Here is a 12,212-nt window from a genome sequence, read left to right on the forward strand (position 1 = left end):
CATCATAACCCACATCAACATCATCGAATGCTCTGATATCGACATGTTTTTGTTGTCAATGCTCTGAAGGCTTCGTACTCAGACTTGAAGGCACCCTCATTTGATCTCTTTTGGGAGCGTGTATGTGTCATTGCTGCTTGTGAGATATTCACTTAACATAACCAAGTCTTATCTGCATAAAAAGTTTGTCATTTACAAATTCAGACATTTAATACATGAAGATTTGGTAGCAACTAGCAGAACCGAACATCGTCCCTCATAGCTATAAAGGTTACCATGTATTTAGCTTTACAGCTTGACTCAATGTCAAGCCAAGGAAATTGCACAAGATTTTTTTGAAAGCAATCTTACAAAAATGTTAGACAACTCATTCTATGGCTAGATGGTATGGTTTGATCCCTTAAACATAACAAAAAATGGTATGGCATGGTCATGGCATGAGTATACCATGATTGCAACATGGCCACAACAAAGTACTTTATTGAGCATGATTGCATGACAAGCATGAAAGATTTCCATTATAAAACAAGTTGACTACAATACAAGCAGGAGGTTAAAAACTCTTCATGCTGTCAACGTACTACAACATGCAACATCATCATCACTGGACAGTCTCATAAAAAATCACTATTGTTCATAAGTAGAGATAACATTTAGAAGGTACAAAAATCCTCCTAATCAAACAAAGCTTTGCTGCATACACAATGCAGAAGGGGAATCCATCCCTCCAATTATAATTTGCTAGGAACATATCCCCAAAAAGAAACTCCAATCATATCCAGTTCTCCATAGGGGAGATGCGCAAGGGACCCTATTGTTGCAATCTTATGTTCTAGCATCCATTGATTATCTAAAAATATTATTGACTGCATTTAGATATTTAGCCCAAGCGGAGAGACATACCGATTATGCAGATTGATGTATGTTTTCGAACTAGAGTCCACTCTGTGATGCGCAATATATAGCCTCGAAAATAGGTTCAATTGAAACCGATGTAACTGTAACTTGTGACGACTTGATCAAGTATCCAAGTGTGACCAATAGCTAATTATCGCTCCATTCACAAGACTTGATGCAAACCGATTGTCCATGTGTTGGTAATTGACGATGATGCTATTGGGGGAAGGGAAAGGAAGGGAATGATAAACTGTAAGGAATGCCATGTGGGAGGAAGAATGGCACAAGCAAGGATTACAGGATGAAATAGAGTGCTGGAAACCCTCGAGAGATGTCTGTGGGCTGAAGCATCGAATTCGTCAGTGGGCAGTTCGAGGAGGTAATCCTCGAATTCGTCAATGCTCGATTTTTTGGCCTAGTTTACTTTGGTTGTGCCGATAAAGTGCACATACATCCGTTTCAACGTCCTAGATCTTTTCTCGACACGTAGTGCCTTTTCAACCATCGATCCCAACTCTCCCCTTCATTGAATACCCGTGTGATATAGTCTTGAAGGGAGGGGAGGAAGCCGGAGGGGCTTTAAATTAAAAAGGGGAGGGGAAAGAGAAAATGAGAGATTACACATCGGAGAAAGAGGAGGGAATGTGGTTTTAATTAAAAGAGGGAGGTTTGAAAAAGGTTGTAAGTTCGGAAAGCCCCGAACCTACAACAAAAAATAAACAGATAAATAAATAAAATAAATATAATATATAATATACATAATACTAAGACGAAGCACGGTCCTAAAATCTATGCAAAGTGCAGGAGAATTTAGGCGCGGAGACTGGAGTGCGTAGTACTACTACGTTTTATCATGGACATGCATATGCGGACGCTAGTGGAGACATTGTAAGTTTTTTGAACATGGCAGGTCTTATCAACGCAAACCCAGTTGTGTACCAGAGGAAGGAGCGAGCTGTTCGAAGGGAGGACGATGCCAAAACCTGCACAGACGAGTACTCCATCGAGCCCATAGACGCGCTCGAAGTCTTTGATATCCTTATCCTTTTCTTCCTATGCTTCCTGTTCTCGTCTGCAATCAATTATTATGTTTGCCTGTAGTTGTTTTTTCAGCCTTAACTGCCCTTCTCTTCTTGATGTTCACAACATGTCCGAGACATAAAGGATCCTGAGCACCCCTACTCTTTGGAGCAGCTCAACGTCGTCTCCGAGGACAGTATCACGGTCGATGACAAGAAAAGCCACGTCTTGTAAGCAAAAAAGAAAACTCCTTAATTCCACAAGTAAACCCTTCAAAGCTCGTGTTTTCAGAAAATTTCTGTTAATTGTTTTCAAAATTTGATTAAAGAGACAAAGAATTTGTCCATTTAAACAAATCTGAACTGAGATATCTGTCGGTTTAGGGGTGCAGACAAGAGTAAGAGGGCTGAGGCTAAAGGTGTGATGGGGGAATGATGAAGAATGAACGAGAGAGTAAGTATGAAGTGAAAGATGGATGAAGCCCATCCCCTATTTACAGGCACATGACACTGACGGCAGTTTGGGCGCATTTTCTTTAGTTGTTGGCTTCTTGTGTGCATTCCTAGGTGAGTTTTTACTTTCCTTAGTTTGTCTACATATGCCGGACATTGTCATTGTCATTTGGGATTTTTCCGGGGCCTCCCTATTTTTTCTAGCATTTTTCAGAGAGTAACCAGCATTTATTGCTGGTCGGCCAGTATTTATGGCCTCTACAGGAGCAAGTCGGTCAATGTTTTGGTCTTTTGGCTATTTATAGCCACAAACCCACTTCACAGACACACTCTCTTCAGTCTTGAGTCTTCCGTTTGCAGGTGCAGACTATGACATTGACACTCCATACTTGGTGCTACGATCATCATTAGCCTGAATTGGTGCCCTCATTGATGCTTTGGGCTGCGTGCAAGGACTGATTGGTCCATCCCCATTGTATTAGCATTCTTCTTTAGTTAGTGGAGTATTCTTCCTTCATCTTTGCTTCCTCTCTCTCTCTCTCTCTCTCTTTGTGTGCTTCTCTTTGTGTTTGTCTTTCTCTTCCGTTGCGCTCTCTCACATGGTACATTGCCTAATTGAGGACATAGTCTTGAGATTTTTTGTAGAAGAGCAGGTTTTCATTGTAGAGGAGGAGCCTAGATTTATTAAATATAGATTTTCAGCCTACATTTGTTGCATTCACGGCATGTATAGGTGGTCCAGTGCCCATTTGACTTTCCTAGCAGCTAGGTGACTTCTCCAAGAGGCTAGGCAACAACATCCAAGATCCAACAACAACATCTAGGCATTAGGCAGTCCTTGTTTCGTTTGTTTTGCTGAAAATGCAAATTCCTTGCTCTACGCGATTGCTTCTTGGCTTAGACAATAGCTTCTTGGTGCAGGCAATCCCTTTCTAGTGGCAAGTGATAGCTTTTCCTTGACAAACCACCTATCTACGATCCGTGTGGTTGACTGTCTTTTGTCTTCCACACTATCTCCATCCAAATGCAGCTTTCCGAGTGATTGCAGGATTGAAGATGTCTTACCAATTCATGAGCTTTGATGACTTAGAGGAGAAGCTTCTTTGTAGACACTCTTTTGAGTAGGGATGCAGTTATAGTCGGCGGGACGAGTCTCCCGTTTGCACCCATCCTCCTCCTATTCATCTATGACAGAAGGCTCTGTCCAAAGTGAAGATACTATCCTTGATACCCTTGGTACAGGTGCTTGTTTTACTTTCATCACCCAAAGAGAAACTCAATGGTTCGAACTATTTGTTATGGTCGGGTGGAGTGGATACTCGACATCTTCGATCTTTGGCCTCTTGTTTTTGATTCTATAGTCTTGTGTAATCGGCTCAACTCTCGAGCTTGCTCCTCTATCTTTATGAGTTTGTAAGATTTTGTCCTTGTGCATGTTTGTAGGTTAAAGACTACGGCAGAATTGTGGAAGAAGCTTGCATCTTTGTATCAACACAAGATATTTGTCCACAAGATTTCCCTTGAGAAGTTACGGATGCATAGTCTTGATGACTCCTCCATGAAGGAGCACATCGCAAAGATGGAGAATATGAGTGAACTTGCCTCTCTTGGTTGGATGATATAAAGGCATGGCTATGATCCTTTTGACTCGACTTTAATCTTCTCCGTTCGATGTCTTTTATACCAATCTTATCACAACAAGGACTCGTGAGACTCTTATGTGACAAGCTTTCATTGATTGTCTTGAAGCATGACGAGCGATTCAGAGCGGTTGAGGCTAGTCGTTTTGGCTCTAGCAAGGCATTTACTGCAGGTACAAATGGAAGAAAGAAGAAAGCGCGAGCCAAGGACAAAGAGAAGGAGGATAAGAGGGATGAGAAGAAGAAGCCCAAGTGTCCAAATTGTGGGAAGGGCACTTATCCTGAGAAGTATTGGCAAATGTATCCCCATTTAAAGCCAAAGGAGAAGGATTTGAAGGATACAAAGGCTGCCACTGCGGCGACAGAGTCTATCTTTGTATATGTATTTGCTGAGGATGATATAGCTCTTGCTTCTTCTCTTCAAAAGAAGCCGTGGCTTGTTGACAATGGGGCCTTTTCTCACATGATCTACAAACAAGATTAGCTTCAGGACTTGATTGCCAAAGGGGGCACTATCACTTGTAATGAGGACACGTATTTTTGAAACCTCACTTAACATGTCGATTAATTTTTAATCACATGGTTTAGTGAATGTTGCACATGTGAGGCGTAACTAGGGTTAGAGTAAATTTACTAGTCTAGGACTTGAGGAAATCACAGGATGTCAAAGGCAAAAGTTGCTATAAGTTATGCCACATAGGTACCTGGTGGTATCTAGTGTCAGTTGTTGGCCTAGGTTATTCATTTAATACTAGAGAAGTGGTGTTTAATGTTACTTAATGCCAATCTGATAGTCAAAAATGGCGCAAAGACACTCGAGAATGGAAGTTGCCTAGCCAATTTAATTATTGGCTAGTCAGATTATTTTTCAAGGCACTGAAATAATTATTAGATTAAATTTCAGTATTTAAAGACTGAAAATTAATATTTAATTATGGATAATGCCGGAAAAACCATTTGGGAAGGCTACCACTTGTCAAAATGCCCATACAAGACTGAAAAACGTCTTTCGAGGTTGGAGAGAGGTAGTTTTAGTAGATTCAACCTGCAAGAGAGAGGGAGGAGATGTTTCTGGTCTGATTTGCATCCATTGGAGGACCTTCTAAGTCAGCGAGGGGCAGGAGAAGACCGATCAACAGTAGATGACAGCATCTACAAGTTGTTGAGACAAGGCAGCAGCAGTAAATGACTGATTTTCTTCAGTTTATTACATCTACAATTTGTTGAGACAGAGCAGCAGTAATAAATGATAGATTTTCTTCAATTCTTCGCGAAGAAAGTCTGAATTTTCTCTCTCCTCAGCTTTCTCTCCCATCTCCCAGCCTTTCTACAGCCTTGCTTCGAAGATTAAAGCATTGAGATCACCAAAGGCTGGGAAATTTCAGATTTCTTTGATGTAAACCCTAACGTGCAGGCAACAGAAATTAAGATCTAGCAGCAGCCTTGGGAAGCGTACCAAAAATTGGAAGCTCCAAGACTTGGATTCAATAGGGCTAAAGTTGTTTTCAATCAAATTCAAGTGGAGGGACCAGCGAATCAATGAATTTGGGGCAATTTTCATCTCCATTAAAGCGGATGAAGGCCAATTGACTGCCTGCAATCAAGGGGCAAATCAGATTGAAGATTTGTTGGTCAATTTGGACAGCAAGGGGAGTTGGAATACCGAAAGGGATTAGGAGAATTCCATTGTATATCAACTTATTTTTCAATTAAAGTAAATAAATACCGAAAGGGGCTCTAGTTTTGGGGCCAACAAGGTGTCCAATGTCCAAGATTATATGGTAAAGTGTGCATTTCAGTTTTGTGAATTTGTTAATTGCTGTAAATAGTGCTTAATCAAGTTATTTACCGCCCTATCCGAGGAGGAAGGCTAGTTCCATGGTTTCATTGTTAGAATACTACTCAATCCCTTGATTTGGTGGGCCCAAGGCACCTGATTGCAAGCCAAAGCTTTGTGCTAGTACTGATTTTTGCTCTCAGCTAAGAAATTATAGCAATATGTCTTCATATAGTGAGATGGACTCCAGCAGTGATGATGCCTCTTAGTATGAAAATTCATATGGGAATGAAAGAAATGCAATGCCTGACATTGGACAAGGCTCAGACCATGGACATCAAGCTGAAAATGTTGCTGTTGGGCAAGATGCATGGCCTTCAGGGCATAAAGAGTTTGATGACCAGCAAAGTGAAGAGGAATTTGATGACTAGTTCAAGAATCAAATGAGAACAACAGCAAATCTCTTTGTTGAATTGGAAAAGGATCCTCAATTTACCCTATTTTTGAATGCTCCAAAGAAGGACAGCAAAGGCAAGAAGAAGAAGACGTCTTCTACACCTTTGGGACAACAAGATGCACCAAAGATAATGCCAAACCTTCATTTGAAGCTCCCAAAGATGCTAATGAAATAAAATAGTTGGTACCTACGGGGCAAGGAATGCAAAACAAGGCCATCATAGAAGTGTCAATCTAATAGATTTTGGATAGTCGGGCATGCATGCTATGATGGGGCAGCCAGGATATTTTGGTGGAAGTATGATTTTTCATGCTATGGTTGGATAGGGACCACATACGGGAATGTATGGCACAAATCCCTATGGTATGCAGCAACCAATGCATGGTGTGCAAGGCCCAATGTATTCAGGTATGGCTGGAAATATGCAAAACTCTATGTATGGTAACATTGGCTTGATGCTTGGGGCACAAAGTAGCATGTTTGGTACTGCATTTGCATCCCCGAATGCTTATGGGGCTCAAGGAATGAATGCTGGTTATGCAAGTACTTTATTTGGCGTTGATTCTGATGTAAATTCAGCAAATGCTCCCTTTTTGCAATAGCCAGTGTATGACAACTTGGCACCCAAAGGGACAACAACAGACTATAATGAGTGTGGAAAAGCAGTGACGTTTGAGTCCTTCAATGATGTATAAGATAGGCTGAAAGCTTTGATTTTCATTTAGCAGTTTGATGCAGCCTACTCAGGGGGGGAACTTCATGGAGTCCTTGAAGATTTGAAAGGCAATCACTTTCTTGAAAGGGAATGCATTACAATGGTGGTCCACTCTTTTGATGCAAGGTAGAACACCGTCAATGCGGGTACAATTCAAGCAAATGTTTGCATTGAATTTGTTGACAAGTACCTTTGAGGTGGACATCATGATAGCTTGGAATAAGCTGGATGCTAAGGAATGTAAGAATTTGGAGCAATATAATAAGAAGTTTTGGGATGCATTGCTGCCTATTACTTCTTATCGCCCCATATCCCTTCATGAGCAAGTAGAAAAGTATGTTTGTGGGCTGCCCAAAGGAATTAGGGATTTTTGCATTAAATTCACCATGTCTAGCATGTCTCAGCTCATAGAGACTGCTGCTACAGCCGATGCTTTGCTATGTGGGAAGGATTAATACCTCTGTGTCCTGCATACGAAGGAGCATGACTTTCAATGATAACTCTAGGCCTTAACTGCTTTGTGACACACAGTTGTCCATGCATCATTAGAAATCCATCTCTTAGCACAAAGTGTTCATGCCTTTGGCCATTGCAAAGTTGATCATAACCATTAACAAAGTCCGAATTAGCAAAATATTGCTCTTTCAAGGCATCCAACTCAGTATAATAAGCCATGCTGACGGCTGAAATTTGTGGCTTACATAATAGTGCATCAACCACAACATACTTTTTACCATCAATATATACAATCCGAAAATGAAACATAGAGAGAAAATTTGCCCATCTCATATACTTCTCTGACAACTTTGTCTGTGTTAGTAAGTACCTCTAAGTTTGATGATTTGTTTACATTGTAAAATCAGCCCCCAACAAATTCGGCTCTCATAAGCCACAACTTGGTCGTCCTGCATAAGAACAGCCCCAATGTTGTTACCACATGCATCATATTGAACTATGAATGACTTCCTTAGATCGGGTAACACAAGCACAGGCTCTGAAGCCATCTTTTTCTTCGACTTTTCAAATGCTGAAATTTCCACTACTGTCCAGCTAAATGGCACATCCTTCTTCTACAAGGCATACAATGGAGATGCAATTTCAGCAAACCCGCGTACATACTTCTTGTAGTAAGAACATAAACCCAAGAAGCTGTAGATCTCATGCACATTTCTCAAGGGTGGACATGATCATATTGCCTCAATCTTTGCAAGGTCCATGCAAATACCATCAGCCGATACAATATGCCCCAAAAAAGTGGATTTCATGCAAGAAGAATTCACTTTACTTGTCATTGATAACCAGCCTATGCCCACGCGGTTCATTGAACACAATGTCCAAATGTTTTCTATGCTTTGCCTCATTCTTTGAATAGACAATCATGTAATCAAAGAAAATGGCCTAAAGATACAATCCATCATTCGATCAAAAGTGGTAGGAGCATTTGTAAGTCCAAAAGGCATAACAAGAAACTCATACAATCCAAAAGATGTCCTAAAAGTTGTCTTAGGTACATTTTCTGGTCTAAAGAATATCTTATGATATCCACTTTTCAAATCTATACGGCTAAATATGACTGCCTCTTGCAATCTATCCATAACAACATCGATCCAAGGAATCGAAAAGTGATTCTTTATTGTGATCTTGTTCAAAGCACGATAATCAATGCACATATGCCATGAGCCATCTTGTTTCTGTACCAAAAGCACTGGAAAAAAAAAGGAGATGAGCTCGGCTAAATCAGCCCTTTTTCTGATAGCTCATTTACCTGACTCATAATCTCCTCCTATTGGACTGCACTGACTCTGTAGGGTAGCTTATTAGGTGGGTTATTTCCAAGGATAAGATCTATGCCAAGATCTTCTGGCCTTTCAAGCAGTAGCTGCCCTGAAAGTGACTAAGAGAAGCAATCAGTATACATTTTCAGAAATGACATACGATCCTTCTCTAACTTAGACATGTTCTCAACATTCTCACTATCATATTTATCCTTAGTAAAAACCAAGTACGCTGAAATATGATTTTTCATTACTTTAAAAATGACAGCTGCAGATACAACAATGACAAATTTATCTTTCAACTTTACATCAAGTGTGAGTACCTTTCCCTTACGCTAAATAGTGATCTTTTTTGCATGAAAATCAATCTTTGCATGTATACAGTGACACCACGACATACCAAGCAATACGTCACATCCCTCAAGTGAAACAATGAAGAATTCTTCGTTGTCTACATATCCTTGTATATGTAACTAAAACTTTCCAATGAACGGTGTAACGAGCTCTGCATGGCCTTTACATGCCATTCCCCATGGGTTCCATCTCATCCTCTCTAATGCCTAGATGGGCGGCCATGTCAACAAAGATGAAGTTGGCTCATGCACCATTATCAAAGAAAATCAATGCATACCGATCCCTAATTTTCCCCCATACTCTATACACCTCAATAGCATCATCATTGGACTAATCACTAACAACATTAAGCACCAATCCCACCAATATTTTAGGCTTATTTTCTTTAGAATCTCCCTGATTTTCTGATTTTTTAGCTTGCTGCCTATTGGGACAATCCCTTGCAATGTGACCCTCTTATTGACAAATAAAACATTTATTTGCAGCCATCAATTCCCTACGTTGTGCCAATGTTTTCACGCCCTTTCTTTGCTGTTTTGGCCACTTTTCAAACTGTTTTTCAGATCTCCCTCTTTTCTCAGCCTTAAACACCTTTTTATTCGGCTTTCTCCCCACTCTCTCTAGGAAGCCCCACTCTCTCTAGGACACAGAGGTATTGTATTGATGTCACGGTCAAGGCAGTGGAGCATTTCTTTTATTGGCAAGCTTTGAGGCATGATGCAGAACAGTTTATTAAGGCATGCATCGTATGCCAAAAGGTAAAGCATAATAGGCAAAAGATGTCGAGTTTGTTGCAGCCCTTGTCTATTCGAGGTAGGTCGTGGAAGAGCATTGCAATAGAATTTATTTTTTAGCTTCCTAAGACACCTATAGGGAATGATGGGATATGGATTATCATTTGCAGGTTTAGCAAACAAGGCCATTTTATTTTAGCGAGGAAGAAAATTAAGGCCGATCATATGTCACGATTATTTTTGCAGCACATCTTTAAGTATCATGGTATGCCAAAGTCAATCATTAGTGATTGAGATCCTTGGATGACTAGTTTATTTGGAAGGGGTTGTTTGAGAATATGGGTATCATGCTGAAATGCTCATGATCCTTCCATCCGCAGATAAACGGTCAGTCTGAGAAAGTAAATTCCACAGCGTTAAATCTTTTGAGGTGCTATGTTTTAGACCATAGGACACAGTGGGAGCAATATTTGCCCTTGGTTGAGTTTGCTTACAACAATACAGTGCATAGTTCTATGGGCAAAGCTCCATTTGAGATGGTCGAGGGTGGCAAGAAGGTACCACCTATTCTGCAAACTAAGGATAAGAGCTTTGAGGCTGATCGTTATGTGGAAAACTTGGATGTAACCTATGCAAAGATAAAATATACAATTCAGAGATCTCAAGAAAAGCAAAAGAGGGTAGCTGATCAACACAGACTTGCTTTGCAGTTTGCAAAGGGTGATTATGTATTGTTGCGTTTTGAAAAGACAAGGTTGAAAAAGATGAAAGGAAGAGAAAGATTGTATTCGAAGTTAAGTATGAGATACTATGGGCCCTTCCAGGTATTGGAGAAGATCAGCGATGTGGCATACTGGCTGAAATTACCTCCACATTGGTGGATACACAATGCCTTTCTTCATGTCAGTTTGTTGAGGCCTTTTCATGGTGATGTGCCAAAGGATATGTCTGCTTAAATTCAACTTGAGGTTGAGGAGCTGGATGAGATTTTAGTAGTCGAGCAGATTTTGGCACATAAGGAAAGAAATGTCAAAGGTAAAGTTTCCAGGAGATACTTAGTGAAATTTCAGAATTATTTACCAATGGATGCTAAATGGATGGAACAGGATGACTTGGCAGACCATTCTTAGTTGTTGCAGCTTTACCTAGATACCTTTCAGTTATAGCTGACTTTATTTTGGGCTTTGTAAGGTTCAGTAGAGCAAGGGTTTGGAGTATTGCCTGATAATCAAGGGGGAGGTAGCACTTCCACTCCTCCAGTTATGGACAGCTCTCATATGTAGTGGATCTCAGATGTATTCAGCATGCATCCAAGGTACTGCATTGACAATATGTGTGCCATGAGGTCACTACTTAGTATACTAGTCACTGTGAGTTGTATGGAGCTGAGTAGGAGTTTCATCTGGGCACTGAAACTACGCTTTTGCTTCAGCTTATGATCAATTTGGCATGAATTTTGCCTCAATTTTGAGACAAAAATTTTGATCAATTTCAGCTCAATTTTTGATAAGCTTGAGAATCGTTTATGGTCACTTTTGGGATTAGTTTTGCGTCAGTTTTTGCATTGATTGCTGGTCAGTTTTTGCAATGAGTTTGTGATCAGTTCTCAAATCAGCAAGTGATCAGTTTATGATCAAATTATGCTCAATTTTCAATGGTTTACATCTGGCTCCATGGACAATGGTATATGTTATGTTGCCATTGATGTTTTAGCCATGGTTTATGCTTGGTTATGCTATGTTATGGTTTGCTTTTGCCAGATGAGTTGAAGTCATGAGAAATAGACATATCACATGATAATCTGGCAATGCTTTTTGAGATTCTTTGTGAGTCTTATGCTATGTTATGATTGACTGGTAATTTTCAGCATGTGTTGGTTATATGGAATGGTTGAGCAATAATGCGCAATGTTGTGTTAACTATGATACCTTGTGGAAATTCCAATCTACTATTTTGCTTTTGATGCATCTGGCAGTGCAATCGAGGACGATTGCAAGGATTTTAAGGGAGACGACTGTTATGAGGACATGTATTTTTGAAACCTCACTTAACATGTGAATTAATTTTTAATCACATGGTTAAGTAAATGTTTCACATGTGAGGCGTAACTAGGGTTAGAGTAAATTTACTAGCTCAGGACTTGAGGAAATCACGGGATGTCAAAGACAGAAGTTACTATAAGTTATGACGCATAGGTACTTGGTGGTATTTAGTGCGAGTTATTGGCCTAGGTCATTCATTTGGCCATAAGTGTCAGTTGGTGATACTAGAGAAGTGGCGTTTAATGGTACTTAATGCCAATTTGATGGTCAAATTTGGTGCAAAGACACTCGAGAATGGAAGTTGCCTAGCCAATCCAATTATTGGCCAGTTAGATGATTTTTTAGGGCA

At 40.2% G+C, this 12,212-nt stretch overlaps 1 protein-coding gene across 3 annotated transcripts in view; it reads left to right on the forward strand.

Annotated features, from left to right (window-relative positions):
- Positions 1-1,689: 1,689 nt before the first annotated feature.
- The window catches only part of AE7 (MIP18 family protein (DUF59)), a 77,077-nt gene continuing 66,554 nt past the window's right edge, over positions 1,690-12,212 (forward strand). For all 3 annotated transcript variants that reach the window (XR_015690696.1, XM_087676750.1, XM_087676749.1), the window contains exons 1-2: positions 1,690-1,930; positions 2,042-2,147. Coding sequence is in view for 2 of the 3 variants with exons in the window: in XM_087676750.1 (XP_087532876.1) it covers positions 1,801-1,930; positions 2,042-2,147 (236 nt within the window). In the remaining variant the exon portion in view is untranslated. The remainder of the gene's footprint in view (positions 1,931-2,041; positions 2,148-12,212) is intronic.

This window comes from Lygodium microphyllum, chromosome 4 (genome assembly GCF_053477565.2).
Source record: "Lygodium microphyllum isolate KBCC chromosome 4, Lygodium_microphyllum_v1.1.10, whole genome shotgun sequence".
NCBI lineage: Eukaryota > Viridiplantae > Streptophyta > Polypodiopsida > Schizaeales > Lygodiaceae > Lygodium > Lygodium microphyllum.